We start from the raw sequence: 26,302 nt of genomic DNA on the forward strand, positions 1-26,302 counted from the left end.
CATACATACAACACAATTTTGAATTTTGGACTCAGTACCTACAGCCTGACAGCAAACAACTGCAACACACCAAAGTTCACTCGTATAACTTTTAAAGTTTTTCACACTAAAATCTGCTGACGTCCAAACGTGAAACAAAGATATATGCTTTAAATTGTAAGTACATTTGAATCAATTGTAAAAGGGGTTACGCACGATACGAAAATCTCGTGTTCGCAAGCGAAAGGTTTTTTACACTACATACCTTAGGATTGCTAAACTTCCTTATTCCCAGCGAAACTTTCCGATTGCTAGTGTACAACGGAAAAGGACCAAAATGCCACAAAAGTAGATTTAACACCGATTTTTGCCGGAGACGCCTAGAAGCGAAAAGATCCCGGAGATGGGGCAGGTATGTTTTCCCGGGAATGAGAAAGTTAGCCATTTTATGATACAATCTTAAAAAGTTCAACCCAGCCGTTTGCGTGATGCGTGATCGGGAAATAATTCGAGGCATGATTTGGGCTATTTTCGCGATACCTTTTTTGGTAATTTTCATGATCTTTCACGAGAGCAAGGAAAATTTCTATCAATGCATTTTAAACATTACAAACTCTGGTGAACCAAAAGAAAGTTGATATTCTATTTTCAAAACAAACTGCTTTTTTGAAGTTTTTTTAACTCAAATATCTTAAAATTTCGACCTAAAATAAGAACACAATTAGGATTTTTTGGTATAAAAAATGTCTTATGTAACGGAATTTCGTTCCGTCTTTTTCTCTTTTCTCGTTTTCTTAAATCAGGGGGTAATGTATATCTACAAAAATTGATCTTGTTCATCAAAAATTGAGAATATTTTACAATAAGAAAACCAAAGGAAAATTATATTTTCAAAATGGATTATAAATATTTTGCATATACTTTCATATATGAAATATTGGAAAAAAGGTTTAATACTGTATATGAAATATTGAAAAAAAGGTAAAAAATTATAGCATCCAAAAGTTATATTTTTTAAAATGCGTGTCAAAAAGTAAAAAACTTTCAAAACATGGAAACAATTTCATAATTTCAAACATACACTTTTTTTAATATAAGAACAATTTTATAAGAACAACGAGGCTCAAAATCGCAAAAAAAATAAGAACAATTTAAGAACAATGCTGAGCCTGAAACTACTCAATTTCAACAGTCGAGGCTCAGAAAAATTTTACTGGTTCTTATATGAAAAACAGTGTATAATGCAAAAGAAGAAGAAAAAATCTCATATATACTGAGAAACATTTTCATAATCGGAAAGAACGTTGAAAGAAAAAAATTCCCCAAGCAGAAGGCATTGTATAATTTTCAAAAGCATGCTGCAAAAGCAAAAAATGTCACATAATTGGCAATCATAATTTCCAAAAATATCAAAAAGAATAAAAGCCTTCATGCCAGGATATTGCTTGAAAAAATTTTCCATTGAGGTGAAAATAAAAAAATGTAGCGTTTCTGGAAACCAACCGGGTGAAAAATAATAATTTTCTGATCTGGCCGCAGACTATGGGTTCATCTATACTGTATAGTTCATTATAAAAAAAATCAACATAGTTCGGAAGGGGGTCACTACCCCCCCTACCCTAGAGCTACCCCCCCTACCCTAGGTTCTTCCCCCTTTTAAAATTTGATGCTACCCCCCCTCAAAATTTTAAAATCCTACCATAATTCTACCGGTGAAAAAGCAAGAACATTCAGTGTAAATAAGCAAATAATTAGGAAATCTGAATTTGGTGGTGTACGCTTTGATCAAAGGTAAAAGTGAACTTCTTTCAGACTGTGTAACCCCCCCTTTCTAGATGAACCCCCCCTTTCTGAAAACTTCCCCCTTTCTAGAAAAAATTCTCTTACCCCCCCCTTTCTGAGATTTTCTGAACATCGCTACCCCCCCCTTTATAAAGGGGGGGGGGGGTGCGAACTATGTCAAGTTGGAGCATTTAGCTATCAAAGTAGTTTGGTTAGATATTCCCACTTGTAAATCAAGATCTGTTCGTTAGTAGTTGACAGTGCGTCACAAACAGCCATATAAACAAAACTCAACATTCTCACAAAAGTTGTCTTTTTGATTTCCCAAACATTCGTCTCAAGCGTTCCCTTCCACAATAATTTATGTAATTGCAATATTGCGGTCAGTCCACAGTCGGCTTCAACATATACACGTGTTTTTATTTACGTGACCGAAGTGCCTACTAAACAATCCGGGGGTAAATTGCGAAGCAACACAGCAGATTATTCGTAAGTATCTTTTGGCATTGACAATCAAATACAATATATTATACTATATTTCCTTAATTCAAAAATCAAAAATTTATTTTTCATTCGCGAAAAATAAAAATAAAAGAATAATGAATTAATATTACATCTAAGACGCCCCCCGTCTTTTACTCTCATTTAATTTCCAATCTCGGCACGTGCAAAACGCCCGTCCGCCCAATATCCACCCAATCAGCTTAAATTCACTTTAATTGTCCTTTGACATTCAAAAAATAGTATTTAAAAATTATGAATTTATAATAATTACAAAAAACAAAAAGTTTGATACTTCATTAGTGAAATATTCAATAAATTCCTGGTTTCAATTTTCAGTGGGCGTTCTTCTAGGGCTTCGTTTATCGCGCATTTTTTGCGTCACACAAACTTTCTCGGCCGCTCGTAATAATTATACATGGCCAAATTTGGTTCTCCATTGTCGAGTCAGGATCGATGGTGACGTCACCTAAGCATAAAAAAGAAAGGATTTCGTCAGTTTTATGCATATATTAATTTGCGAGATATTCTATTCGCCGCGCGAGCGCACTTTTCGTAGACTAGTCGGAGTACTTTCTTTTACTCGCGGGATTGATGGTAACTTTTCATCTTCGTTATTTTTAAAATGAAGCACAACCGAAAAAAAACGAAACTTCAGAAAGTTGCGTATTTCCAGTGAGTAAACGACTCTGACAATTAACAAAATTGATGACGATGATTTTTTTTCGGTCAGGCCAATGTCTCGTATTGGGGGTTCTAGTCTTGAGCCCAAAGCCTACGCAGGATTGCAGCGTTTGGGTAAACGAGACAAAACTCTAAAAAAGCTGGTGTTTTGACGCGCTTCCGTGCTCTCGAAATATCGCGGTTTGAGACGCACTGGTTGATACATTAGTATATTCAGGGCTTACTTCATACCGTTTGTACATAAAAGTTATCTTTAAAGTTCTATTTCAATGATCTTATTACTTAAGTCATAAAAAAAATCAAATAAATTTTTTTTTTCTGGCCGGATGCATGAAAGCTTTTTTCCTTCACCTGCATTCCGGAAACACTACACTTTTTTATTTTTGCCTGACAGCAAAACTTCAGAAAGAAAATGTCAAGTTCACGACAAAAGTTTTAAAACGCACGGGGAAGAAAATGTCCAAATTCACAGCAAAAATTTCCACGTTTAAAAAGCATGTGGAAGAAAATGTCCAAATTCACAGCAAAAATTTCCACGTTTTAAACGCACGTGGAAGAAAATGTCCAAATTCACAACCAAAAGTTTCCACGTTTTGAACGCACGTGGAAGAAAATGTCCAAATTCACAACCAAAAGTTTTCCACGTTTTGAACGCACGTCATATGGAAGAAAATGTCCGAATTCACAACCAAAGGTTTTCCACGTTTAAAATGCACGTGGAAGAAAATGCCCAAATTCACAGCAAAAGTTTCTATGTTTTAAACGCACGTGAAAGAAAATGTCCAAAATCACCACCAAAAGTTTTCTTTGTTTTAAATGCAAGTGGAAGATATAATGTCCAAATTCACAGCAAAAATTTCCACGTTTTAAAGGCACGAGCAAGAAAATGTCCAAATTCACAACCAAAAGTTTTCCACGTTGCATTTTTAAAACACCAAGGGAAATTCAATCATCAATCAGTAAATTTTGCTCTGGGTTTAAATTTTTACATTAAAGCTAACCAGTTCATATCCAACCACATCCATTTCCTTGAGTGCCGCATCCATGATCTGACCATCATAAAAAAGTGACTTCAAACTTTTTTGCCTTGTTAGAATTTGTGTAAATATACAAGCAAAATTGAAGTTATAGTTTGTTGTGAAAGTTGATAAAATGTCCTGCTGTCTGCCTGTTTTTCAAGAGATTCCATCAATCTCCCATGCCAAACCAAACGAAACATCAAATCCAGGAAGGAATAATAAGAAAACTTCATCATCAACCATTTCTTGTAACAATCACACAAAAATCATGATCCAATTCAACTCATTAATAAAAACCAAAGAAAAATAGCGAAAGAGCAGTAGCAACCAGTTGTTTATTTTTGCCGCCATCTTTGGTTTGACTGTTAGAAAGCAGTATGGTCCGATCAACAATACGCTTCCGAACCGGGCGACGTTTCCCGATCGGCAAGGAGGATAGAGCGCCGTACCCATATTTTCCCCCGACGTTTCTTGAAGAAACGACGTTATCATCCTCGTATAAAAAACACCCTACTGTTTTTCACGCCGGAGCTCGATTTAAAAAGAGATCTGGAAAAAATCCATTACGTAATGCTTCCGATAGACAGTCGGGTGCAGGTGACAATTCTCCATATTGGGACTTAAGACAGTTGCACACGACGACGAAAGTCTGAATGGAAACGAGGCTAAAAAAGGGTAAAAATTGATTTTATCACCCCGCATATCAGCTTTTTTTCCCGCGCTTTTGCCAAAAGAGTCGCACTCCGCTCGCTAACGCTCGCTCCGTGCGTAATGAGAGTTGTGTCTTTTTTTCATGGTTCTAAAAAAATAGACCTTTTCGCCTGCCTTCCTTCTTTCACGACCCAGTCAGTGTAGACCTAAAGCTCTAAACCAGCATCTAATAACATGAAAACCAGAACATGATTCTTCAATGGGAATCAAAACTATAAAGTGCACTTACAAACATCAATTTGTCAGATCTAACAAAATTAATAACCGCACTGTCATCATCGACAATAAAACAAACAATTTTCTGTCAAGAGCCTTGTAAACATTCCAACAACTTCCATCGGAATGATCTATCACAGCTTAGTCTACCATTTTTAGCACGGTCCGAGGATTGAGCCGAGTACGCTCTGCGAACTCCTGCGCGGGTGAAAAACTTCAATCTGTCAATCATTCTCTCAAACGAAGAGTACGCGAAGCGATTCTAGCTTTACGATAGTGCCGTGGGTCATCAATGGATAGTATTCAATTATCATTATCCCTTTATTTTCATTCCTAGAACTTTTGCAAAAAAAAAGGAAAAATAGAAAAGTTGTATTTTTACTGCTCTATTCACATACTGAATTTGAAAGATCTTCTTGTAGCCCGCGAGCAAGTCTTGCCCGCGAGCAAGTTCCGGACCGAGATATACAGTCAGGCACATCCTGGCAAATGAACGGGGTATTTTTCACTTGCGACCATTGGCAAATGAACGGGGTCGAAAACGAAAGTGACGTAATAGCGCCGAATACCCAGTTTAATTGAACCGGGTTGGAAATATTTTGCTTCATTTCAAAGAACTGCATAGATGAAATTTTTTTTCCATGGGTCAATTTTGTCTTCGAAGATTGAAGAAACTTTTAATGAAAAAATAAAGTTCCCAGTTTTCTTCCTTTTTTCCCTTTTTCAGTTTGAAGTTCATTTTTATTCATTTTCACGCTTTTAGCCTGAGACATCCTATCTCATTTACACTGGGTGACGAATACCCCATGCAAATGCTCACCCCATTCATTTGCCAGGATGTGCCTGACTGATATAGACTTTTATTCTGAGGAAATATTGAAATAGATGTGGCGTTTTTTTGCAAACTTCAAAAAACTGATTTTTGTCCCGGCCTTTGCGGGACTTTGGCTTAAGTGCTTGAGTGCAGCATAGGGTACAAAGTCCAAACATGCGTTTCCCGTAATTTTTGTGTGAAGAGTTAGGTCTATACTGCCAGTATGGATTTCATGTAACTAACGCCGAAGTTCTTCGGCGTACAACTGAAACGTTTTTGGCGCATCGGCGTAAGGGTACTTATACAAAGATTGTTTGATTTTCAGTTGGTGTATAGTAATAATTCCAGCTCGGCGTGAATGACTCCATAATCCATCGATTTTTAGCTTCCATTTGGCTAAATTTGCTTTCGCTCGCTTGCGCTCGCGTCAATTTATTAATTATGTTGGCGCATGCGCCTCTTTTCCCATCTTGCACCCTTATTGAAAAATTGAATGCTGGTACAAAAGAAATTGTGAGGCTTGCTGCATGGAAAAATATCTTTGGCGCGAGATTTCGTGGAATCCATACTGGTTCACGACCCTCGACATGGCCCGAGAATTCTCAGGCCTCTTCGGGCCATGTTCCATGAGACCCTATCAATTCTTTTGGCCCGAACTTGACCCGAATCATTTGGGCCACGTTCAGGCTACGACTTAAGACTTAAACTGTTCAACCTATACCTTTGTGCCTGTGTCAGAAGATTCCATTGATTAATCCAGCTTGTCCAGTCATAATGAAATTAAAACGTGAAAATGACGTTGAAAATGTGTGAAAATGTTAATTTTAATTTATTTCGTCGTGTTTCATCCAGTTCATCTTGTTAAATAAACTTAACAAACTCCTTGTGGACCACGCTTCAAAGTTTAAAACCAGGACCAGTTTAATAGCAAATATTTAAGTGAAATCAAGTTTTTCTAGAGAAAATATTAAAAAATGCGGTCCTGAAATTACATGCAGGTTTAAATCATGATTTCAAAAGTTAGCCCGCATGTGACCCGCGTGAGGCCCGTCCGCGGCCTGAAAACTCGGGCCATGCTCGGGCCATCCTCAGGCTTTATGCGCATTCCAATAAAAGTTTTGGCCCGAGAATTCTCGGGCCATGTCGAGTTCCACCATAATTGAATAGACGATATCGGCTTTCCGAATTCTCCCTGAATGATTACCCATGATGCATTGCGCAAAAAATTCACAAAGTCGATATCGTCTGTGAATTTTTTTGCGCAATGCATCATGGGTAATCATTCGGGGAGAATTCTGCATCTGAAAGCCAATATGGTCTATTCATTGTATTGTATGCAAAAATTATGAATTGCTGTGGTGAAATTCCCTTAGAAAGTATGCAAAACATATGCAAAAAGAAAGTATTAATATAAAACTCACATACATGATTGGCATTATATATATTATTATTAAAGTGTAATCTTGTAGAAGAAAGATTAAATTTGCTTCTTTTGAAAACTAGATAAATAATCAAATTCGCTCATCTCTTAGTCCAGGGGATGTCAATCGAACTCAATCGAATTCGATTTGGAGTCGAATCGATCGAATTCAATCGAAGTACATCGAAGGGATTGTTCGAATCAATCAAACTCAATCGAAGTGATTGATCGAACAATCGAATTCAATCAAAATAGGAAAAATATGTGAATCTTTGATCATCTTCGATTGGATTCGATTTATTCGATCAATCACTTCGATTGGTTTCGATTGTTGATTGTGCGATCGGTTGTTTGATGCTGGATGGATTGATTATGATGTGTTTTTTTTAGTAGTTTTAAAAATCTTTTAGAACTTTCTAAAGAGATTTTATGGTAGGTTAATATTTCTATTTCTATTTCTATTTCTATTTCTATTATTTGATTAGCAAAAACTTAATACAAAGTTATTCTCGCCAATGTAACAAAAAATATGATTAATAAAATGAAAAATATTAAGAATGTAGCCTATAGCCTATAAAATATAGAAATAATAAAATAATGAGTAATAAATAGTAAAAATCAATTTATTATGTACATATAAAGATCTAGATAAAAATATTAGCCACTAATCTAAAAACATTACCTCTGTGGCTCAGTATATTGGAAAGGGTGTAATCTGGCATTGATAGTTAGTCGAAGGAAAGTAAACTCGAGAAGTTGAGAAAAGCTGAAGTGAGTTGTGAATTGTTAGAGCTTGACAAAGGTTTATATTCACAATTGTGGGTAAAAATAAATAAGATGTTTAAAATTTGGAATATTTTAATAGGATTAAAAATCGCTAATTGATATTTTATCCATTTCTTTCTTAAAAACATCCAGGTCTTTTATGTTTGTCAATTTTGTTGGTAATTTGTTCCAGAGCCCCACCGTATTTGGTGTAAAAGAGCTTGCGTATATCTTTATCCTGCTTTGGATAGGGTTAAACTTTGTATTAGCACATCTTTGCTTATTGGTATCATTTCTCTATTTACCTGTTTTGTTGAATGATATATTTCGTGTAGCATTTTTACCCGAGCTCTGCATCTACGTTCGTCTAGAGTTTCAAGGTCAGCTTTTCTTCTTAACATTGTTGGGCTTACAGTCTGTTGCCACGAGCTGTAGATCCAGCGCAAACTCTTTCTCTGAACCATTTCAATTTTAGCTTTTAAAGTTTCATTTCCAGCTGGGTCCCAAACAGTGGATGCATACTCTAATGTTGGCAGGGTGTCTACGGGACCTTGAAAACCTTGAAAACCTTGAAAACCTTGAAAATGAATCACCCAACCTTGAAAATCTTGAAAACTATCAATTTTCTGGGAAAAACCTTGAAAACCTTGAAAAATCGTTAAAAACCTTGAAAAGCACTATCCAGTCATTTGAAAAGTAAGAATAAGTAAAAAATTGCCCTGCGGCGCTAAACCTTTATAACATTTAGAGAATTCCATATTTCCCTGTTTCTGTTGCGATTCTGTTGCAACAAATGCAACATATTCTTATATCATTAGCTGAGTTTTTGTCACTAATTTTCCTATGCATGAGCCCTAAGAAATCGGCTGTTCCCCAATTTTTAAATCGCTTCAGGATGTCTTGGAATAATGGCTGTTCATCAATAAGATTTCAAGGATTCCTTAAAACAACTCTTTTGGCAATTGATTTTTGTAAAAAACAAAATCAAAAACAAGGCGTTTTTTAGCCATTTGAAAGGGTCAAAATCAAAATTTTCTCTCCAGCGCAAACAAAGGTTGCGCCTCCTCGGTCACTGTAAACAATTGGTTTTGCTTCGAATTCTTTATTTCCTTTATTGCTACAGTTGAAAGCCTAGGAAGCTGGAGTATTTCTTTTTGTGGTATTGTTCTCAAGAGGGAGGTAGGAATTTAACTGTGGAAGTAATTCCCCGGGCACCAAAAGTGAATAATTTTTTTTTGCTGTCCTCTACTTTTCTTCCACCTACCACTCTGAAAATAAAAAATTCCTGCCATATCAACTGATGAGTATCAAAAAACCTTGAAAAATGCCAAAGTTTTTGCCAAAAAACCTTGAAAAACCACTTAAAAAGGACCAAAAAAACCTTGAAAACCTTGAAAATCCCGAAAAAAAATCCGTAGACACCCTGGTTGGTCTTACGAAGATTTTAAAGCATTTAAGCCGCATTTCTGGGTTACTCTTGACAAGATTTTGCTGTAGGAAGAACCTGGTATTGTTTGCTTTTGCACAGATATTTGATACATGTGTATTCCACAACAGATCTTTTTGCAATGTCACACCTAGGTATTTCGCTTTATCAACTTTCTCAATCCCTTGTCCATGGATTTGATAATCAGCGTTGATGATCTTACGTTTGTTTGTTATTCTCAACAGCTTGCACTTTTCTGGATGAAATTCCATTGACCATTTTTGCTCCCAAACAACGAGTTTATTTAAATCATTTTGCAGTTGTTCAGCGTCTTTGGATGACATTGTCTTCCGGTACAGGTAAGAATCGTCAGCTAATAAAGCAAGTTTTGAATTCGTTTCTAATGGCATATCATTGATATAGGCAAGAAACAGGAGGGGGCCGAGAGCGGTACCTTGGGGGACACCTGAAATGACTGCTGAATGTTTAGATGAAGTTCCTCGAACAACGACACATTGAGTTCTATCATGGAGAAAGTCTGATATCCAGTTTAGAATGTCACCATTTATACCGTAATGTTTCAATTTCAGTATGAGTTTCCTGTGCCCAACCTTGTCAAAGGCCTTCCTAAAATCAAGCAAGATGGAATCAATTGTTCTTTGTCATTAATTGCTTTAGCAATGTCATGAACTGTTTGGATCAGTTGGGTTTCACACAAGATCTATGTTTTCAAAATGAGACATTACATGACTATGTATGATGTGTTCCATGATTTTACAAGTTGTAGAAGTCAAACTAACGGGTCGATAGTTCTCAGACTTTGAACGATTTTTGTTTCCACCTTTGTATAGCGGGATGATATTAGCTTGTTTCCAATCATTTGGTACTTTTCCTTGGTGTAATGATGCTGTAAACAATAAGACAAGAAAGTCTGAAATCTCGTCAGCACATTCTTTTAAGATCCTTGTTGATATTCCATCTGGTCCGCTCGCTTTATTTGGATCAAGGTCTTTTAAGAGTTTGGTGATGCCATTTTTGGTAAAGGTAATTTTTCCAATTGGAGGGCCTTGTGGATCGTTAATTTCGGGTGATATTCCATCATCGACAGAGAAAACACTAGAAAACTGTTTATTCAGTGTCTCTGCAATGCTAAGATCTTATGTTTGAATTTGCCTGTTATTGTCTAGCAGCAGACTGACTCCAACAATGTTTGTCTTTTTTGTTTTTATAAAGGAGAAGAATCTTTTAGTGTTCTTTTTATCGCTGAGTACTTTGTCTCGGATGTAATTGTTGTAGGCGTTTTTTCTTTCGGGTAGCACGTTTACAATCTCTGTTGAACCAAGGTTGGGTGTATCTTAAAGAAGACATTTTTGTTGGAACATGTGCATCTTGAGCTGTCTGAAGAATGTCTTTGAATTGAAACCATAAAGTGTTTATCGATGTTGCGGTTGATTCAATTTCAATAAGTCTGTTTATCTTATTCTGTACTGGTCTTTTAAAGCTGCTAAGTTTGCCCTCTTCCAAATATATATTTTGCGTTGAATAGTATGTGCCCGAGTTTGAAAAATAGTTTTTGAGCATTTATAAGTCATTATTAGTACCCAAGCCAGACGGTACTAACCAGAGGATGTCAATCGAAAACTTTGATTGTCGCACCAATCGAATATAATCGAAACCAATCGAAGTGATTGACCGAATCAATCGAAGCCAATCGAGTACAATCGAACCAAATCAATCTTAAAAAGATGTATATAAATCTTCGATTGACTTCGATCGTTTCAATCAATCACTTCGATTGGCTTCGATCGATTTGGTCAATCACTTTGATTGGTTTCGATTATATTTGATTGGTTTGACAGTGAAAATTTTCGATTGACATCCCCTGGCTTAGTAGAACAAGCAATTCAAAAAACCATAACATTAGACATAAACTCAAGGTGAAAAATCACCCGCCAGAATAGACTTAAACTCGTATATCAAGATTACGGGACTTCGAGTACGAGCCAATTTTACTTTCGTTTTGAGTGGTTTCATTTTCGATTTCAAGATAACATCTTAGCAACGGGGTGCTCGCCCATAGTTACAGGGGTTTGTGCAAAAAACTAATCATAGAAAATTTTCCAAATCCCCTATTTCGATTAAAGCAATGAAAAATGAAACTTTTCTATGTTTCACTTTTTTGCACCTATTCTTCAAAATGAAAATATTTAGGATTTTAAGTTCTTCTTTCATTCAATAATTTTTTACGGCACTTTTTTGACAATCTAACTCTCGCATCAAATTCCCGCTTTCTTCAGTAAATTGAAGATGAGAAAAAACCTGAGGCACGGATCACGGATTGAAACAAATATATGAAGGGTGGATTTTACAGCCGCCTGTCGTGCAAGGCACTGAAAGGCCACGGGTGCCAAAAAGAAGCGGCTATTACGAAACGCAGGTTCAGGTCACAGGTTCCAGGGCCAGGGTTCAGGTTTCAGGGTTCAGGGCCAGGGTTCAGGACCAGGGTTCAGGTTTCAGGGTTCAAGTTAAAATTTTCTACAATGCAGACCAGAATGTTTTGAGGTTATCAAAATTAACATATTATACAAGCAGAACTAAAAACATAAACTAAAAACAATTACCGTCAACTGCTCCAACTTGGGACGAGTGTACGCAACATGGGACTTGTTGATATCTGGCCTGTATTTTCACTTACTGTACTGTTAAATCTCTTTGACAACAAATTTGTTTTGATAACTCCACCAAGTTTATCAATCATACTTTCTGTCATAACATGTCATGATAACTTTCACTGATACCGTGAGAGGCCCTAAATCCGACAGCACTACCTAAACCCTAAAGATACCAAAGTGTCAACTAAATTGAGAGATTTGATACACTGAACCAATTGAACCAAATAACAATAATTGCTTCTTATAACAAAACATTTTTTTATTGCAATATGCACAACGTCATAAATGACAACAGCAGTGTTACTCAAATCCCTCAGATCCTTGGTTAGAAAATGCTATACCTGTTTACTTTTTTCTTGCCAGATTCAACAAGCCATCAACCAACAAAATTAATACTGACATAAAAAAATTCACACGACTTTTCCACTAGACACTTCTAAATTATCTGCCATTATGAAGATGTTCCAAAATTAACCAATTGGGTTTACAATCGGAATTCCTCTGGGAGTTAGCGAGTCGGGAAATGTAAAGTTACGTAATAGTAATGCATAATTTTTCCGGGGGTTAAACGTATAAATAAAATTGAAATGGTTTGTTTTTTTCTTCATTATATATTTAAGTAACTTCCATCATCAAAATTCTAGAAATGCTAGTTTGTAGAAGACCATATTAGAAAATAGTTATATATTTCCCAAAATACACACTTACAAAAGCTATTACTTACTATTTTTACCCCCACTTTTTAAACAGCATCTTCTTTGGGCGTGATATCAGGCAGAAACAAAACGCCCTCATCGTAAGATTCACGGATCGTCTTATTGTTTGTTCCTTTTGTCGAGTCTGTCGGTCCTATTGTTCATGCTAAATCCATACACGATGACGTCAATGTTTGGCGGGATACCTGAAAATAAAAACAAAAAGATTGTCATATTATTTTTGCATGAATAACTCTGCCTTATACGTCATTATAAAATTATACAAAACGAAATCGAGTCTACGCCGCCCGCTTAGAACGCGGGCCCTAATATATTTTCTCTTGCGGTCTTCAGGGGAAAACGAAAATGATCGATATTCTTCGAAGGAAGAATTTGCTAAACAAACCCCTAGACAAAAACATGTATTTTGAGGTTGGGAATGGATCCTGCGAAGATGAAAAAATTTTGACTAGGCATTTTTTTGGCAAAGCCAAAAACTCTAATTTTTTTCTTCCCTCAAGCTAAAAAGGTTACAGGTTTTGGGCAAAAATAAGCAAAAAGCTGGTGTTTTCCGTAAATCTGAGAATCGCGATAAGATTCTCACTGAACAGTAGTAACAGCATCATAAAAAGTAATGAGATGTTTTGATTTTCCAAAGCACACGAAAATATAAAAGAGGTCTGTGTACGAGCGTGCTCATTTTGAAACGTTACGTAATCAAGCCTGGTTTTTATTACTTTACACTGGCACTTGGCTTAATTGCGGGCCTTCCGTAAATAAACATTCAGACTTATGGGTGGTAAAGAGGGCGTTGATAGTTGCCGCCTCATTGATTCAATGTATGTTATTCAAATTAAGTGCTACCGCATCCGCCCTTTTTTCAACTTAGCGCCATTTTTACAATTTAGTCTGTTTGTTTTTTTATGGAAACCAGCCCAAGTTGTTTCGTATTTTCCCCCACAAGTCACTTTTATTACAAAACTGTTATCGTTTAAACATGAGCAACTGATCTAGAATAAAAGGTAACTATTTTTACAACTCACACTTTTTAATTACATTAATTAACATCTTAACATTACAGCTATCTTGTTAGATGTTTTCTTTCGAGAGTTCTAGCAATAGTTTATCGTTCAACTGGGAGAGGGAATGTTTGTAAACATAGAATATTTTTTTCATAACAGTTATTTTGGGGGTCGGAATTAGGCAGTGGTGTCAGATTTAGGACCTCTCACGGTAGCGCGCCCTTTTTAACTTTTGTTTTCATTTAAAATGACTGGACGCGGAATGGAGAATTAGAGAATGCCTGCCGCCTAACCGCCTACCGCCTAACCTCCTACCGCCCGATGAGATTAACAAATAGCAAGTGTGTAACTTGCTGCGCAACTTGACGTCAAACGCTCACATTCGCGTGTGTTCCACTACGGATTTTTTATATATTTCGATTTAAAAGCCTACTCGGTGTGAAAGAGAAATCGTGTATTTTTTAATACGCGGTTCATTTAACTCAAATCAAATGACTTTGGAGGTTCGGTGAAATGGTGGTGGAATGGCCGTCCCATGTTGCGTGAAACAGTCCCAAGTTGGAGCAGTTGACGGTAGTAGTTTCAACGTTGCTTTGAACATATTTATACTATAAGAGAATAATCATAATTGGATTGACATAGAAATTATTATAAAATTTGTTGAATAAACAATTAAAGGAAGGGTATACTACAGTACAGTAATGAATACAATAGTCTTTCATTGGTTGAGATGCAAATAATGAAGAGCTGGTTAAATGATCTAAGACGCGTGGTGTTTGCTTTTCAACACCTGTCTTCTTTTTTTATATCGAGTGAGAGAAAATTACCATTTAACTCATTTATAAGAACATAACTAACAAGAAACCAGACAGAGATTTCAACATGTTTGTGTAGGTATGAGTTATAAAATCCTCTCATTTGGAGCATCCCAAGCAAATACAACATGAAATTTTGTTTTAGCAAATCTACATTTAAAACTGATGTTTTTATATTTTTAAACGCCACTTTAGATTTTGTTTTGATTTTTCAGTAGTATACACTTCCTTAACTTAAAACATTTTATTACTAGCGGGATTATAGATTAAAAACAAATACTTTTAAAATATGTATTTGTGAGCAGAATAACGATGAGGAATAATAAATTTTATTATTCATCCTTTAAAATTTCGCAATTAACATTTATTATTTTTTGTAAGAATGAAATCAGAATTGATAGGAAATCATCCAAGATTTGAAAGTTAATTTTTTCTTTCAAAGCAAAAAAAAATCACATCACGCCCACCTGTCTAAGACTTATTTGGTATTATGAAATCGGCTAGAAATTGGCTGGAATACATAGATGACGAACATTTTTTCTCTTTGTAATACTCAAATATTCTTCGAATTTGTGTTCTTAAGAACAATTTCGTCGTCGTTCGTAACAATGTAGCTTTTATTATTCAAGCAAAACACTAATTGTGAACACTTTTATCAATTAAGATAAGAAAAGTCAGGTGTGAATGCATTATACATTCATCCCTCGCTATTTTGTTTGATCTCTGCACACAACCCAGTCAAAAAGAGGAGTAAGAGCAAGGTCAGTAATTTGAAAAAAAGCGAGTCTGCATATATTGTAGACAATTTCAACTTGAACCCTGAAACCTGAACCCTGGCCCTGAACCCTGAACCCTGGTCCTGAAACCTGAACCCTGGCCCTGAACCCTGAACCCTGACCCTGAACCCTGAACCCTGGCCCTGAAACCTGAACCCTGAAACCTGAACCCTGGCCCTGAAACCTGTAACCTGAACCTGCGTTTCGTACTAGCTGAAAAAGAAGGGCCGTTTGAAATTATACCTCATTGGTATAAATTTGATAAACAACTGCGAAGGAGCGCTGGGAAGCAATCAGTAGAACTAGAAGAGACCACTTTCGTTTTTGTTACAGATTTCTATAAAAGCTTCTCTCAGGGATTACTTGTCAATGTACATGTACACATGTGCTGTGTCAACTTCTCAGCATTATTGTTGTACAGGAAAAGATAAAAGAGGTAAGACTAGCCTAGTTTCTAATCCTGATATAGGAGTTTAAGTTTAGACTGCCCGCGAAGGTACAAAAGTAATCCTTATTCGGCTGACGGGTAAATTATTCTCCTTGGAATAGAACCGCCAAACGATGAAATCAAAACATTGATCTGAATCCGCTGAATGTGTGACGTCATAATTACTGCTTTCAGTTTGCGTGTTTTGAAAGTTTGATGTGTGTACTCTGTCTTGGAGGAATTTTTTAATGGCAAGATAACAGAATATGCGATGTCTTTAAGAAAAAAAGTTCTAAAAGGCTTTTGTTGTTCTGTAAATATTTCTTTCTGGATTAAACCTAGTCGTCTAAGAAAACAGCTATTTTTTTTTAGAATCTTCCTTACAATCTAGTTTTTCTATTTATAAAAAGTAGATTGCTGATGTGTGGAAAGGAATTTCGGCATGACTGATCCTTTTGTTTCGATAATGACTTCTCGTTTCTTTCTTTCCTTTTTCTTTCTTATCAGTTCACGCTTTCCCTCGCCACTCTCAAAGCGTGGTTAGCTCAAGCGGTTAGATCGTCTGTCTCATATGCATGGGGCTCCGAGTTCGATTCCGATGCGTGTCCAATTGTTCAATTCTTCAATTTTCTTTTTTTAATTCTCTTTCTTTTATAATGAAGGTCAATCAAACAAGTAACTAGCATATATTACCTCCGCTCTCTGTCTAAGGTTTAGATAACCTATGATAGCATCACTTAATAAGAACTTTTTTAAGTTTTTTTTTCTTCCATCTTTTTTTTACCACAAGCGATTATTCAAGGCTGAGATATAGAAGAACGGGTATAGGTGTTTGCGCCCATGGCTCGCACCCCCCCTGCCTGAGCGGGGGGGGGGTTACACCTAAAATTTGCCATATAAGAGGTGGGAGCTGCTTGTTTTTCCCGACAGACGGGGGAGCTCTATCTTGCATTAGTGTATGTAACTCTGGGGGCTAAATAACACTTCCTAAATATTTTTCTTTACTGTAGGTTTTTAATTTCTCTAAACCTTTATGTTTTCATGCAAAGTGTGATCTGATCCTTAAAATGCAAAAATGAAGACATCCTATTGGTATTGCATTCTCTAAAAGTGCACACACATGTAAATAGAGCTTTGTGAATGCCATAAAACTTTTCCCCTATACTGGGACCTGAAATTTTATCAGGCTGGGGGGACCTTGTTCTCAGGGGGGACCTAAATTTGGCGGGGGACCTAGAACCCCAGTCGGAGCCATGGCGCCTGTGTTTGCTGACTGACAGTTTCAATTTCACTACTTTCACTTTCAGCCAGCGAGTGAGCGAGCGATTCTTTGTAAGAGAATCGTCAAATAACTTCTTTCAGAATCATTGAACTTCTCGTTTTATACTTTAAGGGCAGAATAATAATTGATTTCCGGGTCAAAATGTTTGACACTTGATCCAATCGTTTGCTTATCTTTCTTGTGTGGTCGTTATTTGAATTTCAGTATTCAATGCTTATAAAATACCGTTGTTATAAGGGTATTAAACTCCTCACTAGGAAGGAACAGATCATAGATTCGAATTGAACACGTAAAGCAATTAACATTACATAACGCGTCGATATCTCTTCACTCTAATGAAAATGTGATACAAAATTAAAGTGATGAGAGAATCACAAAAACAAAATCAAGAATTGAAAAAATTGGACACCCAATCGAACTCGGAGCCCCATGATTAAGAGACAGACGATCTAACCGCTTCAGCTAACCACGCTTTGAAAGTAATGAGAGAAAGGATGAACTGATAAGAAAGAAAAAGGAAAGAAAGAAACAAGAAAATTAATTCCCGCTTTGATGTTATTATTGAAACAAAAGGATCAGTCATGCCGAAATTCCTTTCCACACGTCAGCAATCTACTTTTTATAAATAGAAAAACTAGATTTTAAGGAAGATTCTTAAAAAAAATTGCTGTTTTCTTAGACATCTACGTTATTAAGAAATTCCATCTTTTATTGTTCTAATGACAGTCCAGCAAAAAGTTAATTCTTCTTTCAGAAAAAAGAATCATCACAAGTCAAATGAAATTACTTTCGATTTCCTGTAGAAATTATGCAATAAAAAATCGGGGGGTCAATAAATGAAGACTTTCTTTTCCGCACAAGATTTCTTTGCTTATAACGAATTATTACTTTTCAATATATTTGTTAAATATAATTTTTAATTACAAAAATACTTTACATATTGTATTTAAAGTTTGAAAAAGTTTATTCTACTTAGTTCTTTGTTTTCATATCTAACCACAGCTCAAAAAAAGTCCCAGAATCCTGAGATTTTGGCAGTCGGGCGTTCAAACAAAGGCGTTTTTATTTTTCCGCCCACTTAGGAATTTTTCTTTAAAAATAGGAATTTAAAATATCAAATAAAAAAATAATAGTATAAAACCTTATTTTCTGTCGTATAGTCCTTCTTCTAAAATGAAAAAAAACAAAATACACTAGAAAAATAAAGAAATTACAAGTGTTATCAGGCCACCCAAAATGAACTTTCATTCGTCACACTTCATCAAATTGTTGTATACGTCACGATCTATTGTCAACCATTGTCCAATCCCGCACAAGATTTCTTTGCTTATATTATAACGAATTATTACTTTTCAATATATTTGTTAAATATAATTTTTAATTACAAAAATACTTTCCATATTGTATTTAAAGTTTGAAAAAGTCTATTCTACTTAGTTTTTTGTTTTCATATCTAACCCCAGCTCAAAAAAAGTCCCAGAATCCTGAGATTTTGGCAGTCGGGCGTTCAAAACAAAGGCGTTTTTATTTTTCCGCCCACTTAGGAATTTTTCTTTAAAATAGGCATTTAAAATATCAAATTAAAAAATAATAGTATAAAACCTTATTTTCTGCCGTATAGTCCTTCTTCTAAAATGAAAAAAACAAAATACACTAGAAAAATAAAGAAATTACAAGTGTTATCAAGCCACCCAAAATAAACTTTCATTCGTCACACTTCATCAAATTGTTGTATACGTCACGATCTATTGTCAACCATTGTCCAATCCCGTTAGCGATTGAAGTGCCGTCAGTAATAATCTGAGAAGAGAACAATAACATTATGACATCACACAAATAAATTATGCTGGGAAAGTCCGCGAGGACAACACGCGGTCTTAACATTTTTCTCTTGCAAGTTTGGGGGGAAAAGGAAAGTACTCTATATTTTACGTATGGGGAAGTGTAAGAAAGATTTTGTGCGTTTTGGGGTAAAGAATCAGTATTGTGAATTTAAACGAGTTTCTATAAAGAAAATAAAGATTTTTTCTATTGTTCTTGCTCGATTGCCTCTAAGGATAAGTTTCGTAGGAATGAGGCTATCGAGACATAATGTGACGAATTTGTGGGAAAACAAAATTTAATATTTCTCTAGGCTTAATGATTATAATATTTCTCTATACTACAGTATAAGATGCTTTGTTGTCTTTTTAATCTTTGTTTAAACTTGCATATGTTTTGCATACTTTCCAACTAAATCCAACCACGGCTTTTTCGTTCCTCTATTTTTGCATACAATTCAAGATGGCGGATGGAAAGGCAAAAAGGTCTATTCAAATAATATAGCTAGAGGTTAATTTTCAAAGTTTTTTTGAATATACCAAAGACCTTTCAGTTTGCTAGTTAGTGGGCAGCCAAAACTCCTATTATCAGGATTAGAGATTAGGCCACTCTTACCTCTTTTATCTTTCCCAGAAAAAAGGAAAACAAATGAAAATGATATGAAAACTTAAGATGGGAAAAGCGGGTGTTTGTGTTATTACAACAATGAGGGACGAGGGTGGGGGAAAAATTTCCAATTGAGTTCATGTGACGAATTACCGCGAAGTCCGGTAACTTGCATCAGTGGAGGGAAACTTGCATAGCCATCACATGACTGACCAATTAAAGCAGTAAAATTAAAACAAATGAACTACGCAGCTCAGCTTCGCAGCTCTACTTTACCATTTTTGTTTTGATTTAATTTTGTATTTTAATGACCAGCCAGGTCATTCATTTGAGGGCTATGCATGTTAGCCACCCACAGGAAAAAATTATTGATTCCCTAGCCTAGGGATTGTTCATTTTCAGATGTGGTTTTTTATTCGATCACATTAGTCTAGAATTTTAAGCAATTCTGAATGGGCAACTAGAATGTTAAAAATATTAGTTTTCTACATGTGGAAATCCGTTTTCACTAACACATTGGTAATACACTTCCAGCATGGGAAAATAGGTTTCCCTAGTTTCCTTACTTTCCCGAACTTAAAATTCTAGACTAATGTGATCGAATAAAAAACCACATCTGAAAATGAACAATCCCTAGGCTAGGGAATCAATAATTTTTTCCTGTGGGTGGCTAACATGCATAGCCCTCAAATGAATGACCTGGCTGGTCATTAAAATACAAAATTAAATCAAAACAAAAATGGTAAAGTAGAGCTGCGAAGCTGAGCTGCGTAGTTCATTTGTTTTAATTTTGCTGCTTTAATTGGTCAGTCATGTGATGGCTATGCAAGTTTCCCTCCACTGATGCAAGTTACCGGACTTCGCGGTAATTCGTCACATGAACTCAATTGGAAATTTTTCCCCCACCCTCGTCCCTCATTGTTGTAATAACACAAACACCCGCTTTTCCCATCTTAAGTTTTCATATCATTTTCATTTGTTTTCCTTTTTTCTGGGAAAGATAAAAGAGGTAAGAGTGGCCTAATCTCTAATCCTGATAATAGGAGAAATTCGATTTCCCAAACTCTTTAATTTGAGTGTATCCTTTAAACAATTAATTAAATCAGAACCTATTTTTCAAACCTTCAAATAAGACAATTCAATAAAAAATTTTAAACTGTCAGAAATTAGAGCCTAAGTTCGGGAAATCTTTTTTCAGGTTAGGGAAAATTGATTTCCCGAACTTGTATTACGCATGCGTGAGAAAAAACCACAAGCGATTTTTCACTCGAAAGTGTCCGAGTCGTATGTGAAGCAAATCATTATAAGGGTGTATTCGATCAGTGTGTAACACAACGCTAAAGGTGAGGCGTCCCGCCAGGGCGGCCTCATTCTTCGCAATGGACTTGCGTCGCAAGGGCTCAGTGGATCGGTGAGACGGGTTTGAGGTCATTAAGTTGGCTCTCTAGTGCAGCTCCACTGTTGTGACAAAAGTGCCGGGATTCTCAAAGTAGCGCAAGTACATGTCAGAACGAATGAGAGCTATCGAACCAATGCTCACAGAATGATCGAATACATTTAATTATTTTACCAGCTTTCTATAAATCAGGATTTAATTCGTGAATATGGGTAACCCTATGGGGTTTTATTGGGGTTCGCTCAAGAAAAGCACTTTTCAATAATAGGGAAATTTAAAATCCCTAGGTAGTCATAAGATCGGGAAATTTCATTTCCATAACTAGGGAGCTGTTGCACCTTCCATAGTTAGGGATTGGTTAGGGAAAAATCTAGATTTCCAGATCTGGAAATATACATTTCCATAGCCTAGGGAATCAAACATTTTTTCCTGTGACCACTGATGCAAGTTATCTGATCTCACGGTATATCCTCCACATACCGTCAACTGCTCTAACTTGGGACCATTGGTCGAAACATGGGAATGTTGCATATCTGGTCTGTGTTTTCACTTACTGTAAAATCGAAAGAGAAATCATGTAATTTTTAATACTTTAATACGCCGTTCGTTAACTCAAATCAAATGACTTTGGAGGTTAGGTAAAATGGTGGCCGAATTGCCGTCCCATGTTTTGTCAGATAGTCCCAAGTTAGAGTTGTTGACGGTACAATTAATAGCGAAAGTGGTGAATTGTTTTTTAAGACTTTTGGGACATGAAAGAAGCTTCTCTAATTGGGCATGCAGTTCCAGAAAAACAACATTACCCCCCTCTGTGGACGACAAGCTTTTTTGGAATTTTTTTTCACATGGAAATCCTGAGAAATTTTCCATACGGTACTAATCAATAAATGCGATTATCGAAGTAATCGATAATGATCGAAGTAATCAAACAACCACTTATTGATTAACAAACAAATTTTGAGAATCAAAATTTCAAAAAAATTGTGAGTATTCGATCACTTTCTTAACAACCTGTAACAACCCTTCGAAGACTCGATAACCGTTCGAGTACTTTGATTGTTATTGATTACTTTGATAACTTCGATAACCAATTGATTACTTCGATAACCAATTACTATCATATATCTTTATAAAAAAACCTTGACCTAAAACCAAAGCACAAAAAGAAGCCTCAGCCATAAGATTGACCCCCTTATTTCCTGGCCATTTTCCCCACCATTTTTTGTGCCTTCACTCTGGGTTCTCAAGTAACTCATATCGCACATTTTGATTGGGCGGAGAAAACGAAAGTGGTTTTCGCGCATGAATTGCGTGTTTTAATTGGACGAGATAAACTCAATTTCAGATTATTTCAACGCGCTGCTACAGGAAACATGATGCAATTTTATTTAATGCAATCAAAGGTATTCAATATGATAGAAGGTAATCGAAAAGTAATCAAAATGATTGAACAAATAATAAATGGTTGAAGAAAATGCCATAATCTGGAGTCGAGTGAGTATTCAATCACCAACAAAATCGATAGGTGGTCACTGACCACCTTTGATTATCATCAATCATTATCGGATACTTCGATCACAGTCAAGCGTTCAATTTGTACCGTGTGGAATTTTGAAAAAGGTTCCGGAAAATGCAGGATTTTCCTAATTATTTGGTCATCTGCATTTGGAAAATCCATAAATTTTGCTCTATTTTCGATATATTAGTATCCAAAAATTTTGCTTTGAAAATTTTTTAATATTACGGAAATTCTAAAGTTTTTGAAAGTTATATAATTCTTACGGAAAATCCATGTCGTCCATAGGGGGGAACAGACTACCTTAGATTTGTCAACCTCGACATGCATCTTGTATCTCAACACCGGTTCTGCAAAATGGTTAAAAGTTTAAAACAAACCTTTAATGAAATTTTTGGTATGTTATTCTCATCGAACAATTGTTCATCTATCAAACTAGAATCCAAGCTCATAATCTTGGAAAAAAACAAAAAATACCTCACCTCACAAAGTTCTAAGATTATAGAGCTTGGTGCAGGTAGAATGATTAAGTCTGAAACAGAATGTTATAAACAGCCTGTTTGTGAACCCTTGTTGACAGACTTTCTGACCTTTGGAAACCCAGGCAAACACACATAATTAACTTACCATAAAAACTCTTTCACAAGCTCTAAAGACTTTCAAAACTACTAAAAACTTTCAAAACTACTAAAAACAACATCAAAACATCAGCCGACCAAAATCTAGGGTCAGGTGACGGTAAATCAACATTTTTTAAAGCCCAGCCTTATTGGCTTTCTGTATTTCTACTAATAAGGTCAAACGTCATGAAAGTTTTTTTTGGACTGTCAAGACCTATGTCTGGAGAGTCTACTTTTTGATATGATATTAGTAAGGCTCACTTGCATTTCCCTAAATAACGTAATTTATGCGAAAAATTTAGTGCCAATTTTTTACAATATATGGTTGTGTCCTGGGTCAATTTCAAATGAAAACATGCCAAAGTTATGCATTAGATCGTTAAAGGTGTTATCTTGTGGAAGAATAATTTATCTTGCTTCTCTTTTAAACTGATTTTGAAATCAATTTTAATCTTATCATCTTTTAGAACAAACCCTTCAAAATACAAAACATTAAACATTAGGTCATGCTGAAAAGCAAATTATTTCCCTAGGAAATCGCACAACAAAATTTTAAAACATTGATTTCTGATTTATTACGGGGAAATATATACAGTACTTGTTTTACTAACTTTTTGCAGTTGGACTTTTACCTTAATGAAGAGATTTTTTAGCATGGGAAAGACAGTATGACATCATATTTCAAACTGCTTTCAATTTGCATTTTTAGTTAGATGTGTTAACTCAGTCTTTGTTGGAATTGTCAATGTGCATTGATGATAAATGCGAGTTGCGAGGTAGTCCTATGAGTTGCGAGATAAAACAACCCGTTGATAATGATATACTTGGAAAGAAACAGATTAATACCAGTGACCAACTTTGTTTTTATATTAGATTCAACATGTCTTCATCATCACAACAATTCTCTCATCTGAAGTCACCAGTGATGCGGAATCTCTCCCATACACCCTCCTCTGCTTCAAGTCCTTACCTGCCTGGCTACTTGTTTGGTGCTTCATCTCCTGCTACACCTCAAACTAATAGCAATCATCATAAAATGCATGGCACACCCTCATCACACCACTTGTCCGGCAAGGCACCAGTCATTGGTATAGGTATGTTTGACAATCGTTTGATATTGAAAAGCTGAGAGAACCATGATAGAATCATGTTTAATAAGTCTTAAGTCAAGTGAAGGAGTCTCGAAAGTAGATATTATTAGACTAATAAGATAAACCAACTGACTCTTCATCTATTTCTTTTTCTTATATTTGAAGGTGAAAACAATGTTTTCCACTCGCCATCACAATTTGCTAGAGACCATCAACGACCTTTAGAAAGCGATAAAATAATGACACGAAAAGACAAGTCAGGAGCGCCACCAACAGAAAGTTTGTACACCACTAAAAAACATTCTTCATCAAGTGGAGATGAAACTGCTCAACAGCGCCATCAAGGGAATGATATCAATAACTTTGAAGAAACACTGCGAAGCCATTTTCATCCAGAACATCACAATGATTCAGAGAGTATGAAATCTCCAGCTCAAATTGATCCTTTCTTCGCTGAAGGTAGGCTTTTTGGCTTGATCCTTGATCCTCCTGGAAAACTAGAAACTCAAAGAAAAATTCGGGCTGACGATCATAAGTTTACACCGAAGGTCAGAAATTATTAGAAAAAGTACCAAGATTTGTAATGATATTCACTTTAAAAAATATAATTCTTATCAGTCATTTTAAAGTAGTTTCTGATAATTATATCATTAACTGGTGACAGTCAGTAAGCGCCAATGAACTTTGATTATTCGCGGTCAATTGTTGTTTTTCAAAGAGGGCTCATTCCTTAGCTCGTTACCTGTTTTCTGGATGATTTGACTAATCGTTCACTTTTTTCCTAGGTGATTCAATATCGAGTGGAGACATAATGGAAGAGACAGCTATCACTATCTTCGGCTTTCCACCGAGTGCTTGCTCTTTCATCATTCAACAGTTCTCGCAATACGGGAAAATTGAAAAGTACGAGGTTCATAATCAGGGTAATTGGATGCATGTCAAATATCAAACCAAACTTCAAGCCAAAAAAGCGCTCAGTAAAAACGGGAAAATATTTGCACGAACGATGATGGTGGGAGTATGCACTTGTATTAAAAAAGACATCGCTAATTTAGAAGCCACTTACAATATGACAACTGAACTGAACCGAACGCCTGTCCCAGGGATGAAGCGTCAATCATCAACTTCCATCCGTTCCCTCTCCTCATCATCAAATATGTCGAGTGCCAAAACGCTTGCTCCTATGAGCCCGCTCGTCGACAAGAATACTCCTCAGAAAAAAGATACTATGATTAGCCGGACACTCGACTACGTTTTTGGATTGTGAGATGTGTTTTTTTGTTTGTCGATGTAATGGTATTTTATGTTTTTATTTTTGATATTCTTTTTCTAGAAAATTATTTCCTGTTTTTTGTGGTAATTTATATCAAACTTTTGATCACAAGTAAAATTCTGCACTATCATTAGGAAACCACTACTGGTACTGAGTGTCGAGGAGAAAGCAATTCGCTCTTTACACAAAAAACACATTTTTTTTCAGTTTACTATTTCCAATTATCTTGTTTGTTTTTTGGGGAGGAATCTATTGATTGAACCAAGGATTGCCATGAAGTTTGGATAACGCAAAACTTAGCACAACTTCATAGGTTCATGAAATTAATATAGACGCTATATTAACACGATTAACATCACATAATGTGTGAAAAGCGAAGTATTACTTTCTATTGTAAGAAAACAATCTATGATCTAGCTATATTTGAAAGGGACATCTGTCACGGTGACTCGAACGTCTCTGGTTTGAAAAATAATTTTCACAATATGTTTTTAAATTCCTCTACATTTTCCTTTTTGTGCTCATTACTCAAGTTCTCTACTGCGGACATAGCCAGAACATTAGATATCAATTAAAATCTAGCTCGTTGTTTATCCAGTGTTTATCCATTAATTTCACGGTATAATTCAATGTTACACCTTGTAGGCACTTTAGGCCGATTTTCGAACTTTTAACTTGCTAATAATTGGGTTTTAAAAGTGTGCGTGAGAAGAAAAAGGGACTTGTTAATTCCTGAAGATTTTATTTATGTTTTTTGTGATAGTTTTTATGTCATGTGATCTCATGTGGTCTCAGGCAACACAAATATTGACTCAGAGTGCACATAAGAAACAATTTCCCAGCTGTTTCACGTGTTTTTTTTACAGATAAATTTGTTGATTCAAAAAAAAAATTTTCCTTTTAGATATTTGTAAAAAATTTTCCTACTATATTACCTATCGTTTTTTTTTCGAAGAGAATTTTCAAACAACCT

General features: G+C 35.7%; 2 protein-coding genes across 3 annotated transcripts in view; one reads left to right on the top strand and one right to left on the bottom strand.

Moving 5' to 3' along the window:
• Positions 1–12,470, bottom strand: part of LOC136800685 (transient receptor potential cation channel subfamily M member-like 2) — a 248,439-nt gene extending 235,969 nt beyond the window's left edge. The window contains exon 1 of the mRNA XM_067057341.1: positions 12,331–12,470. The gene's annotated coding sequence lies outside the window, so the exon portion shown is untranslated. The remainder of the gene's footprint in view (positions 1–12,330) is intronic.
• Positions 1–26,302, top strand: LOC136800688 (nucleoporin NUP35-like). Of its 2 annotated transcripts, none has more exons than XM_067057347.1 (4): positions 1–156; positions 23,839–24,059; positions 24,222–24,515; positions 24,842–26,302. In XM_067057347.1, exons 2-4 carry the CDS (start codon positions 23,846–23,848, stop codon positions 25,321–25,323), a joined length of 990 nt encoding a protein of 329 aa, XP_066913448.1. In that variant the 5' UTR covers positions 1–156; positions 23,839–23,845; the 3' UTR covers positions 25,324–26,302. The 2 variants fall into 2 exon arrangements, with proteins under 2 accessions (XP_066913448.1, XP_066913449.1); XM_067057348.1 differs by lacking the exon at positions 1–156 and adding an exon at positions 15,706–15,733.

The sequence above is a fragment of the Clytia hemisphaerica genome, unplaced genomic scaffold, assembly GCF_902728285.1.
Source record: "Clytia hemisphaerica strain Z4C2 unplaced genomic scaffold, Clytia hemisphaerica genome assembly, whole genome shotgun sequence".
In the NCBI taxonomy this organism is placed as follows: Eukaryota; Metazoa; Cnidaria; class Hydrozoa; order Leptothecata; family Clytiidae; genus Clytia; species Clytia hemisphaerica.